Raw genomic sequence first — 19043 nt, forward strand, 5'->3', positions numbered from 1 at the left:
AATTACAGTAACAATATCAAATCCATTTACATTTGGCAAAATTAGAGAAAATAATTATCTATATTATCTTGGTGAGTCTAAAGTTTGGTATCTAATTTACTTTCTATCGTAACTAAGGAAAACTGTAATTATACCTATTTAGTCTTCAACTCCATCAAAGACCCCAGAAGGATGAAATGTTACCTAATGACAGGGATATTGGGCTGCCTGGACAGTCACCCAAAGTTCCTCTGTAATGTTGGGGCATCCAACTCTGGCCTACAGGCCTAGCATATCTAACAGACTTTCCTGTGAAGCAGGGAATTCTGAAGGACTATTTTACCTTGTCTTGACAAAGTTTGGCAGTCACCTTTCTTACATACTGCTGGTCCAGTTTGGACAGTAACCGTTAGCAGTTGAGGCAAGGGCAGTTTCTTTGCCTACATGACTAGCTTTTGCCATAAAGAAAACAAGCTTCATATGGAGTTTCTTCAATGTCCTCATCCTCTTTAAAGTAATTGGTGCTGCCAGGAGCAGATGTGTCTCACTGTCAAGAAAAGTCTGTTATTAAAACCTTTAAAATGCTATATTCTGTAGGTCTTTGAAATGTTTGAAGATCGCCTATCTATATGAACTATATCTCCATATGACCTTGAAAACATACCTAACATGACTGTATGTTTGCTATTATAGATGACTATTAATCTGTATTTCTTAATTACATATTACATTTTTAAATGAGCTGTTTAAGCACGATATCCTAAACAAGAGTAGAAATATACATAATAGAAATAACTTTAAATTGTATCAATAAGCTAAAATCCATACCAATGTAAAATATCCTGAGATTAATAGTTGTTTTTTGGATTAAAGTAAATTCAATAATCTATCCTTATTTCTATATCCCTCTTTTTCTTTTTAGAATGAGATCACTGAATCTAATCTCCTTTGTTCAGCTTTTTTCCTGACTATTACCAATAATAACTTGTAACCAATCCCCCTAAATGATGACAAACATTTATAACCAATATTTTGGGAATGTGGGCATAGTTTTTTTAGACTACTTCCTGCTGATTGGGGGCACTGGTAATCTTTGGGGGACCCTGAGTTCTGGGATTACAGATAAGGGACAATCATACCTGGCTTCAATATATATAAACATACACTTACATATGTTTAAATTTTCATTATTTTAAACTCGTGTATGTGTGTATGTGCTCGTGCTCATGTGTATGCATGCACATGCATGCAGGCAGGTGCCCATAGAAACCAGAAGCATCAAATCTTCTTGGATCTGGAGTTGCAAGTGACTGTGAGCCACCCCATGTAGGTGTTGGGAATAGAACTTGGTGCTTCAGAAAAGCAGTATTCACTCTTAAACACTGGGCCATCTCTCCAGCTCCATAGTAGTTTATTATTACTACTATTATTAATTTTTTTAGAGAGAATCTAACTATATAGTCATGGCTATCCTGGAACTCTCTGTGTAGTCTAGGCTGGCCTCTAATGGAGATATGCTTGCCTCTGCCTGCCAAATATTGAGATTAACGGCATGTACCATAATGCCCAATCCCAGTAATTCTTTTTGTTGTTTTTTTTTTGAGACAGAGTTTCTCTGTGTAGCTTTGGAGCCTGTCCTGGAACTTGCTCTGTAGACCAGGCTGGCCTTGAACTCACAAAGATCCACCTGCCTCTGCCTCCCAAGTGCTGGGATTAAATGAGTGAGCTACCAAGTCCCAATCCCAGTTGTTTAATATCTCCAAAGTATGGAAACAACAAAACCAAAAACATGACAATTGTAACTACTTCAAACTAGAAAAAGAAACAATTATTAGAACGAAGAGACACCTATGGAATGGGGAAAAGTATTTGCAAATTATATATCTGACATGATGTTAATATCCAAAATATATAAAGACTTCACTCAGTTTAACAGCAACAAAATTATCTGATTAAAAATTAGGCAAAGGGTAGCTCATTGATAGAGTTCTTGCTCCGTTTCTGCTATGTGCAATCTCTGGGTTTGATCCCTAACACCTCAAAACTGACATCTGCTGATATGGTGGTGCACTCCTTTAAACCCAGAACACAGTGGGCAGAGTAGAGATCTCCTTGAGTTCAAAGCCAGTCTGACTTACACAGGAAATCCCAGGCCAGCCAGGGCTACTTAGCGAGACCTATCTCAAATCACTCATCCAACTACTCAACCAACCAAAAGACAACACCAACCTCAAACAATGGGTAAAGGATTTTTGAGAGTAGTCATTTCTCCCCAAAAGATATGTAATTGGCCGTAGGCATATGGGAAAAATACTTCAACATTAATCATCAGGGAAGTACAAATTGAAACCACAATGAAATATCATTTTCTATGAGATTAGCTATTATAACCGTGTTGGTGAGGAAGTGGAGAAAAGAGAACACTTGCAATACTGTAGGCAGGAATACAAGTTAGAATAGTCACTGAGGAGACAAGATGGAAGACCCTCATGCAAACTTTTTTTTAAGTTTTTTTGAGACAGAGTTTCTCTGTGTAGCCTTGGCTGTCCTGGAGCTCTCTAGACTAGGCTGGCCCCAAACTCAGATTCCCCCTGCCTCTGCCTCCCAAGCATTGGGACTAAAAGTATGCACACGTCTCCTGGCTTGAATTATATTTTTGAATACCACTTAGAATATTTTTCAACCTAAAAAAAGTGAATTAGTATATATGTGTATATCTATCTATCTATCTATCTATCTATCTATCTAAATTAATTTGTTACAGGAAGTCCACCAGAGATGAACATTCAGACACAGTTTATAGGCAATTGAAAGTCTTTATTTCAGTCAGCTGGGACTACACTCAAGTATTCTTTGCATCCTAAGTGTATCACTAAGTGTTTGGAGCACGGGGTTTTGGAAGCTAGAAACCACATCCTGGCCTCACCCTCGGAAGCTGCAGGGGCTTCATGTAAGCAAGCAATTTAACAGAAGCTAAGATAAGGGGTTAGCTAGAGGGGGAGGTTTGCACAAACAGACAGTTTAACAGAAGCTAGAATAGGTTAACTAGGGCATCTTGACCTTGGGTTCCTAGAATAGAGTTGGGTAATTTTCCACAGGATTCTCCATTAAGGAGATCAAATTCTAGTTAAATCTGAAATGGTCTCAGCAAGAATACAAGATGGAATGCTGGGTGTGGTGGTGCACACCTTTAATTCCAGTGCTTGGGAGGCAGAGGCAGAGGGATCTCTGTGAGTTCGAGGCCAGTCTGGTTTACAGAGTGAGTTCCAAAATAGCCAGGGTTGTTACACAGAGAAACCCTGTCTCAAAACAAAAACAAACAAAGAAAAAAAACAAGAGGAGCTACCTCTGCACTGTCTTGCCCTGTCATAAGCTTAATTTAGTCATTCTACATGTAAACATTAAAAAACCACAAACTCAATAAATAGAATTTTGCCAGATGTGGTGGCAGTCGGAAGGCAGAGGTAGTTGGTTCCCAGTTTCAGGCCTGCCACAGCTACACAGGAGACCTGCTCAAAAAACGAAAACAAAATCGTTGAGTCTGCGCGTAGTGTCACAGCCTGTAATCCCAGCACTTGGGAGAGGAGGCAGGGGAGGATCAGAACTTCAAGCCCAGCCTCGGGTACATAGAGCCTGAGGTCAGCCTGGGCTACAAGAAATTTTGTGTTAAAGAAAAACCTTATATGTCACTTTCTTAGATAGGCTTTATTTGGCTAAGCTGACCAATGTTGTCCATATTAAGGCTCTTATTAGCTATTCATTGGTGCCTTCATGTCAGTTTTTATTTTTTCCCGAGTTGTCTGGACAAACCTGCCTGTACTTTCCCCAACCAGTTCATGAGCTCCACGGGGTTACCAGACACCAGACGGTGTCCTGTACATATGGAATACTCAGTGGGTCCTTATTGACTGGGTAGAGAGGAAGTACTTCAATCGCTAGCTCTTTGGCTTCTTGTCAGTCCCCAAAACAGCAATATCTTCTCTTTTCTACTTCTCTTGGGATATAGGAATTCTTCAGCCAAGACGATTCTCCCATTCCCACAGACAACTCCTGTCATCCTCCTTTCTCCTCATTTACTAATTTTTTCAAGGCAGGGTTTCTCTGCGTAGCCTCTATGTAGACCAGGCTGGCCCCGAACTGCGAGATCTGCCTGCCTCTGCCTCCGGAGTGCTGGGATGAAAGGCGTGCGCCACCACCGCCAGGCTGTTCATTTACAATCAGTATTCCAAGATGCTCCCATCAACTAGCCAACCACACGCCTCAAGTTCCTCTGTTGCCAGGCGTCAGGTCTGGCAAGTCACAGCCTTCCTTCTCGGCTTTCCAGGACCGTGCTCTTAGGTCCTCATCCTCCTCCGGCTCTTTTTAAACTACTGGGATGCCCGAGGTCTTGTTCGCTTCAGCCCCGCTGTCTCCAGGGGGGGTGGAGTCACGAAAGGAGCGGCTGTCAAGGGGTGCCCGAAGGGTGAGTGGGATGTGAGAGGTCCAGGAGGCACTGTGGGGGAAGAACGTGAACCCTTGTGACGCACAGCCGGGACGGAGGACCCGCGAGGAGTCTCGCGCCCTGGAACCCCATTCAGATCCACAGCGGGGAAAGCGCGGGTGCGCAGTGCGACATCTACGCCTGCGCTGCCGGAGCCCGACTCCCTTTAGCAAGAGGGCAGCGTCCAGAGGGGGTGGTGATAACCGGGATCCCGGAAGCCCACCCTTCACCCGGAAATGATCGTGGAGGAACATGGCGTTGCTGGTGCGAGTCCTTGTGAGTGCAGGAATACTTTTCTATAGACGCACGCGCGTCTCCAGGTTGGGGTTGGAGAGGGCGGGGCGGGAGAGCCGGGGAGAAGTGGGGGAGCCTGTGCCACAGCTCGGTTGCATGGCCGCCTTTGCACAGGGAAACTGGGACAGCTTCCCACTTCGTCTTACCCCTCATTTGGCCTTGGCTTCTCCGCCTATAGAAGATAGTGACCTCGGATCTTTATGTGATGAGGATCGCTCTCTGGGAGAAGAGCTCCGGACGCACTGACTGGAGTCGGGGTGGAATTGGGGAAGGGGGCGTCTGCTGCACGGCTGTCACAGTGTGACCTTGAGTCAGATACTGGGGGCTCCAGGTCCATGTGAAAAATGGGGACACATCTCCTTGCAGTCCTTTTGGATTCTGAGGTTTCTTTAGTTTGTTTCAGAGACTTTAAATGAATTCTTGTATAGTTCAGTGGGATGCATAGGTTATCAGAGTAAAAGCTTTAGGAGAAACGGCCCAATGGCTTTCACTGCCCAGCATTGTATTTGGCACAACCTAACACTTGTTGAATGAATGAAGGAAAAGAAAGACTCCTAGATTATTTCTAATCTTCTTGGGGAGCTCTGCCCAGGTCCCTCCTGAGATTTGGCTGTAAATCCTCTTGAGAGTCACTCCTGACCTCTAGGAAGGGTTAAGAAAAATGACAGCGGAGTTCCTAGTCACAAAGGCATGGATGGGGCAGCTTGTAAATTTTAGTCAGGTATTTGCAAAACTTGGTCAAGGGCACTCTTTGATGTAGCAGACACTATTCCTGCCTTTGGCTAGATTTTGGATTGTTATTTTATGTGTTGTTAATAATTTTATATGTGAGTAACTACATTCTCTACTTACATTCCTTGTTACACTAGCAAAGTGCAGAACTCTCAATCGCTGCTCAGGAAATTTTATTTGAGGTGTCTTCCTGTTGCCTAGAGAAGGGTTCATTCGCTGAAGTAATTACAGATGCTAAGGCAGAAGTTGAATTAAAATCTGAGGATGGCTGGGGAAATGGCATCTGGTCCATTGTAAATTACGTGTGTGTGTGTGTGTGTGTGTGTGTGTGTGTGTGTGTGTGTGTGTGTATGTGTGTATTGAGGGTTAAACCCAGGGCCTCATGCATGCTAGATAAGGAATTTACTGCTGAGCCCTAAATTAGTTTTTGAGACAGATAATTTGGGGGAAATAGAAAACAAAAGTTTATTGGGCTGTAGACCTGAAGTGAACAGCTTGATTTGCTTTGGAGATTTGTGCCTAGCTCTCTTAATTTTTTTGTTCCTGAGCATAGGGATCATTACAGGCTCATTTCTTCTTATTAGTAGCATCCATAAAACCCACCTCATCCGCCCTCTGTCAGTTGTGGCTATTTCTTTATTTCCTGTTTATCTCTCTTGGCACAAAAATGCAAGGTTAGATAAAGAAAATCTCCCCAGGTCTTCTAATACACTGTAACAGAGCTTGATGAAGCCATGGTAAATTTCCTAGGGCTAATTCAAAGTGGAAATCAGTAGCAGGCATTTATTGCTCACCTGCTTGGGGACGGGATTGGGGCTGAGCACTGCACCTTGCAAGGCCTTCACAAATACACAAAGTGAACCTCTCTAGGATCTGGAAAGTCATGGGGATCTTGGTTCCACCACCTGCTGTAGGGGGAATCTTGAATAAGCGTCTGACGTCTCTGAGCCTCAGATTTTCTTTCTTGTTTTTTGAGATGGTGTGTGTGTGTGTGTGTGTGTCTGTGTGTGTAGCTTTGGCTATCCTGGAACTTGCTCTGTAGGCCAGGATGACTTTGAACTCAGAGATCCTCCTGCCTCTGCCTCCCAAATGCTGGGATTAAAGGCACGGTGCCACCACTGCCTGGCACTTCAGACTTTCTTTTTTCTCTTTTTCTTTCTCTTCATTCTCTTCCTTCCTTCCTTCCTTCCTTCCTTCCTTCCTTCCTTCCTTCCTTCCTTCTTTCCTCTCCTCCCTCTCCTCCTTCCTTCCTGCTTTCTGTCTGTCTGTCTTCCTTTTTTGGTTTTTCAAGACAGGGTTTCCTCTGTGTAGCTTTGGCTGTCTTGCAACTTGCCCTGTAGACCAGGTTAACCTTGAACTCAGAGATCTGATTGATTTATGTGTGCATGTGCACATGCTTGGGCACACATGCTACACTGAGTGTGGAGGTCAAATGACAACTTGAGGTTCTTCTCTCCTACCTTGTGAATCCTGGTGATAAAGTTCAGGCCATCTGATTGCCTTTTCCTAGTGAGCCATTTCACTGAACCCAGATTTTGTAAATCAATGACATTGTTAGGTTTGATCAGAGAATCTGTGGTGATGATATCTTTCTCTTCTCTTTTGAGACAGTGTCTCAAGTATCCCAGGCTGGACTTGAACTTGAGTATGAGATCCTCCTTCACCTCTCTAGTGCTGGAATTACAGGCATGCTCCACAATATCCGGTTTATGTGGTGCTGGGAGTGGAACCTGGGGCTTTGTGCATGCAACCACTCTACCACCAGAATTACATTCCTGTATTTAATTTTTTTTTTAAAAAAATTGTCTTTAAGACACACACACACACACACACACACACACACACACACACACACACTGGAGCTGGAGTTACGAGTGGTCATGAGCTACATGATGTGGATGCTGGAAACTGGACAGCTGATGTGCTATTTTACATTTGCACCACCAATATACAAAAATTTTCAGTTTCTCTGCAGCTTAGTTTTTGTTTATTTTGTTTTTGGATAATAGTCATTCTAATGGGTATGAGATAATATATACTTTTTTAAAATTTGCATTTCCCCGGTGACAAGTGATGTTAAACTTCTATATTGGTCATTTATATTTTTTTGGAGAAATGACCAAGCTGTTTGTGTGGGTCTCACTTTGTAGCTCTGGTTGACCTTAAACTGGCATTGATCCTCTTGTCTGCATTTTTTTTAGATAGGTTCTCTCTACATAGCCCTCTGTCCTAGAACTCATGTAGTTCAGGTTGGCTTCAAAATTACAGGGATCTGCCTGCTTCTGCCTTCTCTCTCTCTCTCTCTCTCTCTCTCTTTTTTTCTTTGAGACAGGGTTTCTCTGTGTAGCTTTGCGCCTTTCCTGGATCTTGCTCTGTAGACCAGGCTGGCCTCGAACTCACAAAGATCCACTTGGTTCTGCCTCCCCAGTACTCTTCCCAGTGCTAGGATTAAAGGCGCATGCCATCTCCGCCTGGCCTGCACCCTAATTTATTACAATTTAGTTTAAGTTGGTACCAACTTGATTTTAGAAATACAAGAACTATGCTTCTATATAGCTCTATTCTATTTCCTGTGTTTTATGATTCCACTGTCATTCAGATCACGGCTTTCTATATGTATATCAACAGGCGTATAATTGTCTTTTATAGTTAACTTTAAGTTAAAAAATTGAGACGTAAAGCCAGGTCATGGTCATTGCCAGTGCAGGCTTTTAGTCTTAGTGCCAGCACTCGGGAGACAGAGACAGGCAGATCTCTGAGTTTGAGACCAGCCTGGGCTACAGAGTGAGTTCCAGGACAGCCAGGGCTACACAGAGAAACCCTGTCTCAAAACCCCCCATATTCCTCCCCAGGAAAAAACCTTAGAGACCTAAAAATTGAAAAAAAAAACAAAACAAAACTACTTTTATTTACTTAAATAAAGTAGTTAATTTTGCCAGTGTATTTTATTTCCTCATGTAGATTTGAATTACTGTTTAGCACCCCCTTTTTATTATTTTATGGTTTTATGTGCATATTTTGCTTGCATGTATATATGTGCACCATGTGCATGCTTTGTATCCACTGAGCTCAGAAGAACGTGTTGGATCCCGAGACCAGAATTACAGCCAGTCATGAGCTGCCATGTGGTGTTGGGAACTGAACCCAGGTTCTCTGCAAGAGCATCAAGTGCTTTTAACCATTGAGCCAACTTGTCAGCCCATCTAGAGCCCTTTCATTTCATTCTGAAGGAATTTTTTTTGGGGGTTCTGTTTGCTGTCTACACATTGTCTCTGTTTTGTTTATCTGGGAAGTTTTTGTTTTACCTTCCATTTTACTTTTGAGTGATAGTTTTGCTGGATATAGAAATTTTCCTTTATGCTGTGGGATGTTCTGTATGTCAAATGTGTTGCTCTGACTGGTTAAAATAAATAAAGTGCTAATTGGCCAGTAGCCAGGCAGAAAGGATAGGGTAGGTGGGACAAGGAGGAGGAGAATTGTGGGGAGTGGAAGGCTAGGTAGAGATACTGCCAGCCGCCGCCATGACAACATGTCATGGTAAGCCATGAGCCATGTGGCAAAGTATAGATTAATAGAAATGGGCTAAATATAAGAGTAAGAGCTAGACAATGGTAGGCCTGAGCTAATGGCCAAGCAGTTTAAATAATATAAGTGTCTGTATGATTATTTTATATGTGGGTTGAGGGACTGCGGGGGCTTGGTGGCACCTGGAGAGAAACTCTCCATCTGCACCTTTATTTTATTTTTTAAGGCATAGTCTCACGATGTAACTTAGACTAGCCTCAAACTTGCCGGTATTCTTCTTCCTCAGGCACTTGGCTGCTGGCATTACAGGCTATGTCCTAACATGCTCAGGCTGTAACAGTCTTTTTCATTTAACATTTTAAGCATTTCTTCTCATAGTTTCTGGGGATAAGTCAGTTCAGCGTTACTGAGGCCCCTTGTGTATGAGATGTTTCTCTCTTGCCGCAGCAGTCAACACTGTTTTTCTCTCTTTGTGTTTTCTCTTCCTCTTTTGACAGGTTGATTATCATGAATCTTTTTTATTTATCCTACTTGAAGCCAGTTGAATTCCTTAGCTTGTAGAACAAATTTGGGGGTATTTTCTGCTGTGTGTGTGTGTGTGTGTGTGTGTGTAGATTTTATTTACTTTTATGTATGTGAATGTTCACCTGAATATGTGTGTGCCTATGGATCATATGTGTGCAGTGCCTGTGGAGGCCAGAAAAGAGTGTTGGATCCCTTAGAACTGGAATTATGGATGGTTGTGAGCTGTCATATGGGTGCTGGGAATAAACCCAGGTCCTCGGGAAAAGCAACCAGTACTCTTAACTACTGAGACATCTCTCCAGTCCCTCCCTGATGCCTTCTGTTAGTTTGTTTTTGTTTCAAGTCTTTTTCCTGTTCCTTTTTTTCCTTTTCTTCTAAGCGCCCTGACGTTGTACAGATAGGTTGGTTGGATGGTAGGTACCCCGTTAATGTATTTCAGTCCCCTTGACTGGAGAAACTCAACTGAGGTATCTGCAGGGTCCTCAGGTCTTCACGCTCAAGTCTGCTGTTGAGCCACGCCCCTTCTCATTTTGGTTATTGTACGTTTCAATTCCAGATTAAATTTTTTAAGTTATTTTTTAGACACTCTCCTATAGCCCAGGGTGGTCCAAACCCACTAGGTAGACAAGGATGACCTTGAATTTGACTCTCCTGCTTCTGTGCTTCATTTCATGTGGGTGTCCTGGGCATCAAACCTAAGGCTTTGTGCCTGATAGGCAAGGCACTGTACCAACTGAGCCACGACCCCAGCCCTTGAGTTTCTTATTTATCTCCCTTTATTTTTTAAGTCCCATTTGGTGGTGCTGGGGATTGAACTCTTATTACACAAGAACTTTACTGCTGAGCATCATTTGTATATGTGTTTATACATGTTCAGGTGTGTGCAGATGAGTGTGAACATGTGGAGGCCAGAAGTCGATGTCCCGTGTTTTCCTTGAGCATTTGTCACCTTGAAAACAGGGGTTCTCCACGCCTTTAATGCCAGCACTTGGGAGGCAGAGGCAGGCCGATCTCTGAGAGTTAGAGGCCAGCCTGGGCTACAGAGTTCCAGGAAAGACGCAAAGCTATACTGAGAAACCCTGTCTCAAAACAAAACAAAACAAACAAACAAACAAACAGGGAGTCTCACTGAACCTGGCGCTTGCTGATTAGCTAGACCTTTGGCCAATGAGCTCTCGGAGCTCCTCCTGTTTCTTCCTTCCCAGTGGTAGGATTACAGGCATGCACTGCCAGCTTTTTATGAGGGTGCTGAGGAACGGAACTAAGATCCTTTACACACCAAGCTCTTATAGACTGAGCCATCTCTCTAGCCCTATTTAAAAAAACAATTTCTTTTTTTTTAAAGATTTATTTTTTTATATGAATGGGTATTTTGTCTGCATAGATATGTACATCACATGCATGCTTGGTGGGATGTTTCCTCTGGGCCTAGGGTTACAGACAGTTGTGAGCTGCCATGTGGTTGCTGGGAATTGAACCTGGGTCCTCTGGAAGAGCAGTAAGTGCTCTTAACTGCTGATCCATCTCTCCAGCCCAGATAATTTCTTTATAGAAATTAATAGTCTCTATTTGGTGAGACATTGTTCTACTTGTCAATGGTTTTTTTGTTTGCTTTTTAAACTAAAAACGACCGGGTCATCTGTGTCCCAGGCTGGTCCCTCTAAAACTGAGAATGACCTTGGGTACTGATTTTTCTGCCTCCACCTCCCAGGATCAGGATTACTGGGCTGCACCGGCATGCTAGGTGGGTGCTGGGGATCGAATCCAGGGCTTCATGCATTTATGACACCAACTGGGCTGTATTTCTAGTCCAGATTTGCATTCGCTTCTACCTGTTGTCTCCCCCACCCCCTTTTTGTAGGCCAGGCTGTCTTCCAACTCACAGAAATAAAATATTTTTTTAACTCTACTTTGTTTGAAGTGGAGTCTGTCTCGCTCAGGCTTGCTTGGAACTCAGGATCCTTCTGCTTCAGCCTTCCTGTTAGAGAAGTGATCAGAGATCAGAGGTCACCGTTGCCCGTTGCCCTGTTTCCTTTGGAATATAAGGTTCTGTGGATGGCCTGCTAGAAACATACATAATCTGTGAACCTGAAGATTTAAAATTCTAATGCCTTCCCCAGCTCACCGCTTACCCTCCTGCCCTCAAGGGAAATGGGGATTGAGTTCAGCTTAATAACACAGGGTACAACTGTGGCACTGTGTTCTATCTCTAATTTAGAGAAGAGATAACCAGACCTCATAGAGTTTGCTATTTTGTGTGGTTTATGACTAGAGGAGCCAAGTGCTTTCTGACTCCGAGTACATGGCTCTTTCTACGATGTGCTGTTTGTTATGTGTATATGTGTATGGGAATGCAGACATATGTCAGAGTCATACATGTGTCAGGTCTCGAGAATTGGTTCTCTCCTATCACCTTGTGGGAGCTGAGGATCGAACTCAGGTCATCTATCCACTTATTGAACTATCTTGCCGGCCCCCAATAAGCTGTTTTTTTTTTTTTTTGTTTGTTTTTTAAATCTGTCTGTCTGTCTGTCATCTCTCTCTCTCTTTATTGTTTTTCAAGACAGGACTTCTCTGTCTATCCTGGCTGTCCTGGTACTTGCTCTGTAGACCAGGCTGGTCTTGAACTCACAGAGATCCATCCACCTGCCTCTGCCTCCTGAGTGCTAGGATTAAAGATGTGTGCCATCAACACATGGCTTTTTTTTTCTTTCTTAATTTTTAAAAAGATGATGCTAGACCTTATTACATTTATTTATTTACTTATTTATTTTCATGTTTGTGCACAGACACATGTACATGTATGTATGCATATGTGTAGAGGTCCGAAGAATACCTGCAGGAGTTGGCTCTGCTTCCACCGTATGGGTCCAGGGCAGCAAACTCAGGAGGCATGGCAGCAAGTCATAGTGCCAGCCCCAAATATGGTGTTTGATTTCTTTAAGATTTGTTTTTTTAAATATTCATGTATATGTACATGGATGAGTACAAGTGCCAGCAGAGGCCAGAAGAGGGCATTGAATCCTCTGGAACTGGAGTTACAGACTGTTGTGAGCCACCATGTTGGTGCTGGGAATCTAACTCCAGATCTGTTTGCCAACCAGTGCTCTTAACCACTGAGTTGTCTCTCCAGCGCCATCCTCTCACCCCCAATATGCTGTTTTAATTGGTTCAAAGCTCTAATAGTTCCAGTATTAGAAGGACCTTCGAGGTAAACTGTTCTTTTTTGATCTCTTGAATGTGCATGGGTTCTGGAGGTAGCTACCTAGCTTCTGGTATTCATCCTAAAGCTGCCATCTATTAACTTTGGGACATTGGAAGTTGTTGACACACATAAGCAGAGTAGTGACAGTACACTTAGGTCACTCAGTGGCACTCTGGCGATTGTGAGCTTTAAATGATTGGCTCTTTCCTTAGAGTCAAGTCTTTGCATAAACTCCTGAGTGTGAAAGTGGTTGTGATCAAAGACAGAACACTCACGTCTGAACCCCAGGAGGGTTAGGAACTCTTACCAGGAACCAAACTTGAAGGCTGAATATGTATTTCTTCTCCTCCAACCCTTTTTGAAAAAAGGGTCTCACTATGTAGTCCAGGCTGGCCTTAAAAGATTCTCTATTTCTGCCTCCCAAATGGAAGAATTAAAGGTATTTGCCAAATATGTAATTTTTACTGTTTTACAGTGTCAACAGGTACACTCTGCTCTCTACATATGGATTCTGATAGAGATTTCTCACAATGTTTTTCTTTTCTAGAGGAACCAGACTAGCATCTCCCAGTGGGTTCCAATATGCAGCCAACTGGTATCAGTATCTCCTACCCAAAGACAGTGGGGCAGGACTCTCTCCAGCATTTCCCAGGTAAAGTTTGTTCTTTTGGTTGGTATGAAACCTTATTTATGTGCAAACCACATTTTGTGATGGCAAAGCCCCAGGAGAAGAGTGAGGGTCTCTGTGATGTCGGTTCAAGACGGGTTCTTTGAGTGTCCTGTCCAGGGCGTTGCTTCTAAATACCCCAGCAGTGGAACTTAGCCTGGGATACCATGTCACAGTCTGATGGTTTTTACTGTTAGGGACCTTTTCCAGATATTCATCTTACAGTTAACGTTTCAGTTTTCTTTTTAAAATTATTTTGTGCTACTTTTCTTTGAGTGACAAAGTATTTCCTTTTCTTTATGAACCTAAAGTCCAAGACATGATTATTTAGGGCCTTAGTTTATCATTGACCGCATGATTTATTGCAATGTCTTTAATCTTGGGCTTTTTAAAGGGTTTTAGTTTCTTAATTTTTTTCTAAGTCATATAACACTTTTTGTTTGTTTGTTTTTTGAGGCAGGGTTTTTCTGTATAGCTCTGGCTATCCTGAACCTTACTCTGTAGACCAGGCTGGCCTTGAATTCAGAGCTCCTCCTACCTCTGCCTCCCAGTACTGGGATCAAGGGGGTACACCACCACACTCAGCAGATTTTTCCTTATTTTTAATAGGGAGTGTGAGCATCCTAACTATCAAATATAAGTGTAGTCAGCTTGCTTATTTCACTTAGCGTAAGTTCTTCTGTGTTCATACTGTAGCATGTAACAGGATTTCTGCTTTGACGGCTGGCCTAATGTTCTGTATTTGGTTCACTGGACATTTGGATTGCTTCCATTTCTTGTTTGTCGTGAATAATGTTATAGTAGACTCTGGTGTGCAAAGATCTCTCTGAGACCCTACTTTTAGATATATGTCCAAATTGGATTGTTTGGTTATATAATTCTCTTGACAGTTCTAGATTAATAATCATTACAGTGGTATTGCCCAGCGTTGATTTCCCCTTTCTGTCGGTCTTACATTTATTGACTGAGGATTTAGTTATTGAGACAGGATCTTATTTTATAGACCAGACTAACCTTCAACTCAGAGCTCCGCCTGCCTCTGCCTCTGTAGTGCTGGGATTAGAGGTGTGTGACACCACACCCAGTTTCATAACTGCTATTTTTATTACTATATAAGCTCATACTGGTCGAGTAAAGTTAATCCTCACTATAAAGAAAAAAAAAAAAAAAAAAAAAAAGAATTAGTGCCCTAACCTACCTTCCCCAAGTTGCAACCTCTCCCTTGGTTTCAGTCTCCTCATCTATGAAGTGAAAAAATTGGCCTGGGAGACCTCTGTAGTGTCTTCCAGCCCCAGAGCTGTTCTAAGTTACTTAAGTCTTCAGTTGCTTTTCCTCCAAGCCAAACAACTTCATTTGGACCTTTTCGTCCTCCCTTTGATCAGTCTGTGGTTCTTTTTTGGATCTCCTCCAGGTTGTCCTTCTCTTTGAACAAAGTAGAAGGGAAAAAAATCTGCCTCGTTTTTATTGAGTACTGATTCTGTGCCCAGAGTGGTGTTGAGCACTGGGGCGGGGAATAAAAGGAGTCTGAGTGGGCTGGGCCCTGGTGGAGCTTACAGTTTGGCTGGACTGTGAGACACACGGCCCCTCAGCACTCAGGAACTGAGTCTGTCTGTCCCGCTCCTCCTCCCCTTCAGGGCCTCTTCACTTTCAAGACCCTTTGGAGGTTATTGTTTTAATTATTTCCTTATTATTTGTTGGCTCATATGGCCCAGGTTGGTCTTGAACTAACCATCTGGGTGAGGATGTCCTTGAACTGCTGCTATGCCTGCTTCCACCTTCTCTGAGTGCTGGCATTGCAGGCCCACGCCACCACACCAGCTTTGTGTAGTGCTGAGGGTGGATTTCAGGGCTTCGATGCTAGGCCAGCATCCCTAGCCCTCAAGCTTTTTGGAAAGGAAAAATAAGTGTGGAATTGATTTTCAAATTTCATTTATTTTATATTGTATGTGTGAGTGCAGGGTACCTGTGCATAGTCCTCATGGGAAGGTCAAAGGACAACTCTCAGGAGCTGAGTCTTGCCACCGTGTAGGATCTGTATTGGTTTAGGTTATCAGGATGTGTACAAGGTCGTCCACCCACTGAACCTTCCTGCCTTCCTGTTGTGTGAGATCTTACACTCCTTCCTTCCTACCTTCCTTCCTTCCTTCCTTCCTTCCTTCCTTCCTTCCCCTCCCTCCCTTCCTCCTCTTCCTTCTTTCTTTCCTTCTTTCTTTCCTTCCTTCCTTCTTTCCTTCCTTCCCCTCCCTCCCTTCCTCCTCTTCCTTCTTTCTTTCTTTCCTTCTTTCTTCCTTCCTTCCTTCCTTCCTTTCTTTCTTTCTCTCTCTCTCTCTCTCTCTCTCTCTCTCTCTCTCCCTCTCTCCCTCTCTCCCTCTCTTTCTCTTTCTATGTATGTATGTATGTATGTATGTATGTATGTATGTATGTATGTATTTTTGAGACAAGGTTTCACTTTGTAGCTCTGGCTGTCCTGGAACTCACCATGTAAACCAGACTGACCTTGAATTCACAGAGATTCGCCTGTCTCTGCCTCCTGAGTGCTGGGATCAAAGGTGTGCACTACCATGCCCAGCTTCAAAATCTTAAATTCTTTTTAGCATGGGCCTATGTGCAAGAGTTTGTCGTGATAGTTGTCTGGAACAGACCTACGTTTATATTATATATTATCCATTGTAGTTTGCACATCTCTTTTACGTTCATGATTTGTTTTTCTCAAAACATCTGTGAGGAAGCTTGAGCTTTGGCCCATGGCCCTGTGTGCATTCTTTTCTGCATTAGGTTCCTCAGCTGCCCTCTCACTTCCCTGCTTTGTCCTCTTTCAGGAGGGATTGTTGGTGACTGGGTCATTGTTTTCTCTTTCTGATTTCTGTTGTTTATTCGCCTATTCCAAACCTAAGTAATTTTGTATATTCTTCTCGGGATATAATATAAATGGAGGAAAAGGCACAAATCAAAAGTGTACAGTTCAGTGAATTATTATAGAGTGAACATACCCAGCATCCAGGTCAAGAGTAGAACAAGAACTGAGGATATTCAAGTCAACTGGTAGAGTGCCTGCCTAATGCTTATGAAACTGCACAGCGGCACATAAACCAGGTGTGGTGTTGCATGCCAGTAGTCCTACACTTGAGAAGTAGAAGCAGGAGGACCAGAAGGTTATCCTCAGCTACATAGTCCATTTGAGGCCAGCCTGGCCTACATGAGACTCTGTCTTACAACAAAACAAAACACATTACCAAGACTGCAGAAGTCTTGTTGAGTAGTGGTGGCACACACCTTTTATCCCAGCACTCAGGAGGCAAAGGTAGGCAGATCTCTGTGAGTTCGAGGGCAGCCTGGTCTGCAAAGCAAGCACTAGGACAGCTAGGACTATTACACAGAGAAACTCTGTCTTGAAAAACAAAACAAACAAACAGATTGCAGAAATCTCTTTGATTCCCCATTAGCTACTACCCCAACCAAGGTTAGCAGATCTTTACTTTGTATTCTATAGATTCATTTGCCTTTTAAACATCTGTTAGTCTCTTGTGTTTGTCTGCTGTCATTAAGCCTTGTTTGTGAGATTCAATAAATCTGTTCTTTGCAGTGATGGTTCACTTATTCTCACATGGTATTTACTTTTTTGGTCCTGGGGCTTAAGTGCACAGTATTTTATTATATGGCTATGCCTTGATTCGTCAAGTTCTGCTGATGGTTGTTTGGGTTGTGTCTCCTTGGGGCCTTACATGACACTTCTACTGTGAGTGTGTGCAATCGCTTCGGTTTTGGTAAGACTGTAGAATTCCCAAGCCTTACTTGCTAGACATGTGTCTTAACTAGATACTACCAAGTACTGTTCCAAGTGGCGCTTGCATGCTGTCCTCTCCCGAGCAGTGTGTCAGCCTTCTGGATGCTCTCCATGCTTCCTGACACTGCACTGTTTTACTTCTGCCGAGCGACATTTTCAGTGTGCTACGTGGTTCGGGTTTTTCTTTTTTTAATGTTAAATCATTTTCTTTGTAAGACTATGGGCTCCCAGAGGACACAAATTTATATCTATCCCAAAACCTGTATGAGGGCTGGCATATCTTGAGCAGTTAATAGAGCTTGGATAAATGAAGCATGTATCTATGGTGTGTATGTGGTCAAAGATGGTGGGGGTGGGTAATCAAATAATTATTGTGCAAATGAAGGATTTGTTTTGTCAAAAACTATTTACATGTCTTCTTTCCATCGTGTATCTTTTTGACAGTGGTGATGGAAAGTAAGCAACTGCTTCGGTAATCACGTAATTGTACTTCAGTAAATATATGAATATGTAATTATAATGAGTACCATGGAGGAAGTGGATAGGCTACCATTCGGCAGAGAATATAATGGGATGTAAAGAACCATCTTTGACAAGGTGGTTAGGAAAGGCGTCTTGGAGACCTGGGGTGTAGCTCAGTTGGTGCTTCTCTAGTACGCACCAAGTCCTGCATTTGGTCCCCAGCACCCCATGAGGTCGGGCAGTGTAGTCCCGGCCTGTCATTTCAGCACTTGGGAAGTGGAAGCTAGAAGAGTCAAGATTATCCTCAGCTACAGAGTGAGTTCAGGCATAGGCTAGACCACATGAGACCCTGCCTCAAAAAAACAAAAGGAAAACCAGCAAGAAAACAAAAACCAAAAGAAGAGGAAGAAAGTCTCTTTGAAAAAGTAATATTTAAGTTATTTTGGGCATTTTTGTTTATTGGGTCTCTTTAGTTTGAAAAGATGAAAAATTGAGGGGTTCAAAGGCCCCTTTTAAAGGAGAGTGGTCTGCAGAGTCAGTGCATGCTCACAGATAAGCAGAGGGGTGGGAGGCTCGGCATTCCCTGGTGCTTCTCAGTGCAGTAAAGCCCAGTAGAAGGAGTCTGTGACCACTGTGGAGCTGTGGGGACAGAGAGCGATGTCTAAGCTAAGGCTAGTGGAGGAGAAGCCCATCATCCTTGCCCAGGCTTGCGCTTGCTGCATTCTTGGAGGCGGCTGAAGTGCTTTGTGCTCTTGATGGGCCATTACACTGATGTATGTGATGTCATGGGAGGTGCTCTGTGTTTAGTCTGTATTTCACAAAGCCTGCTTGGTACTTGAGAATTAAAGCATAAGTGTCCTGGGACTGCAGAGGAGTTCTGACTAATCTTTTAATATCCTAGTTTGGAAAGAAATACAAATAGTACTATTCCACAATGAGAAAGTATTTTTCCCTTTATTAAGATGAAACAGCAAAATCATTGTTAATTCCATTTATCCCTCCTCTTTTTGGAATAAACCAGAATTGAAGGATTAACTCTCTACTCCCCCCTCCCTCCTTTTTTTTGAGACTGTCCTGGGTAGAACTCACTCCGTAGACCAGGCTGGCCTCAAACTCAGGGATTCACCTGCCTCTGCCTCCTGAGTGCTGGGATTAAATTAAAGACATGTGCCTCCATTCCCAGCACCTACCACCTCCTTGTAATTAATTTAAGGCAATTAAAACATTACTGGGAATTTGGCCACTGAATTCTCAAACTTACCCATAATTCATTCTTCCTTTTCCTCCTTGCCCACCCTCTTGTGGTGCATGAGGTCAGACCCAAGGTCTTGCCCATGTTAGGCAAAGTGTCCTACTGCTGAGGTGCATTCCTCATCTGCTACCCACAATT

At 43.0% G+C, this 19043-nt stretch overlaps 1 protein-coding gene across 1 annotated transcript in view; it reads left to right on the plus strand.

Moving 5' to 3' along the window:
• Positions 1-4262: 4262 nt before the first annotated feature.
• The window catches only part of LOC118582838 (ubiquinol-cytochrome-c reductase complex assembly factor 1), a 94135-nt gene continuing 79354 nt past the window's right edge, over positions 4263-19043 (plus strand). The window contains exons 1-2 of the mRNA XM_036185960.1: positions 4263-4735; positions 13288-13392. Coding sequence (XP_036041853.1) covers positions 4712-4735; positions 13288-13392 — 129 coding nt within the window. The 5' untranslated portion in view covers positions 4263-4711. The remainder of the gene's footprint in view (positions 4736-13287; positions 13393-19043) is intronic.

The sequence above is a fragment of the Onychomys torridus genome, chromosome 4, assembly GCF_903995425.1.
Source record: "Onychomys torridus chromosome 4, mOncTor1.1, whole genome shotgun sequence".
NCBI classification, from domain to species: domain Eukaryota; kingdom Metazoa; phylum Chordata; class Mammalia; order Rodentia; family Cricetidae; genus Onychomys; species Onychomys torridus.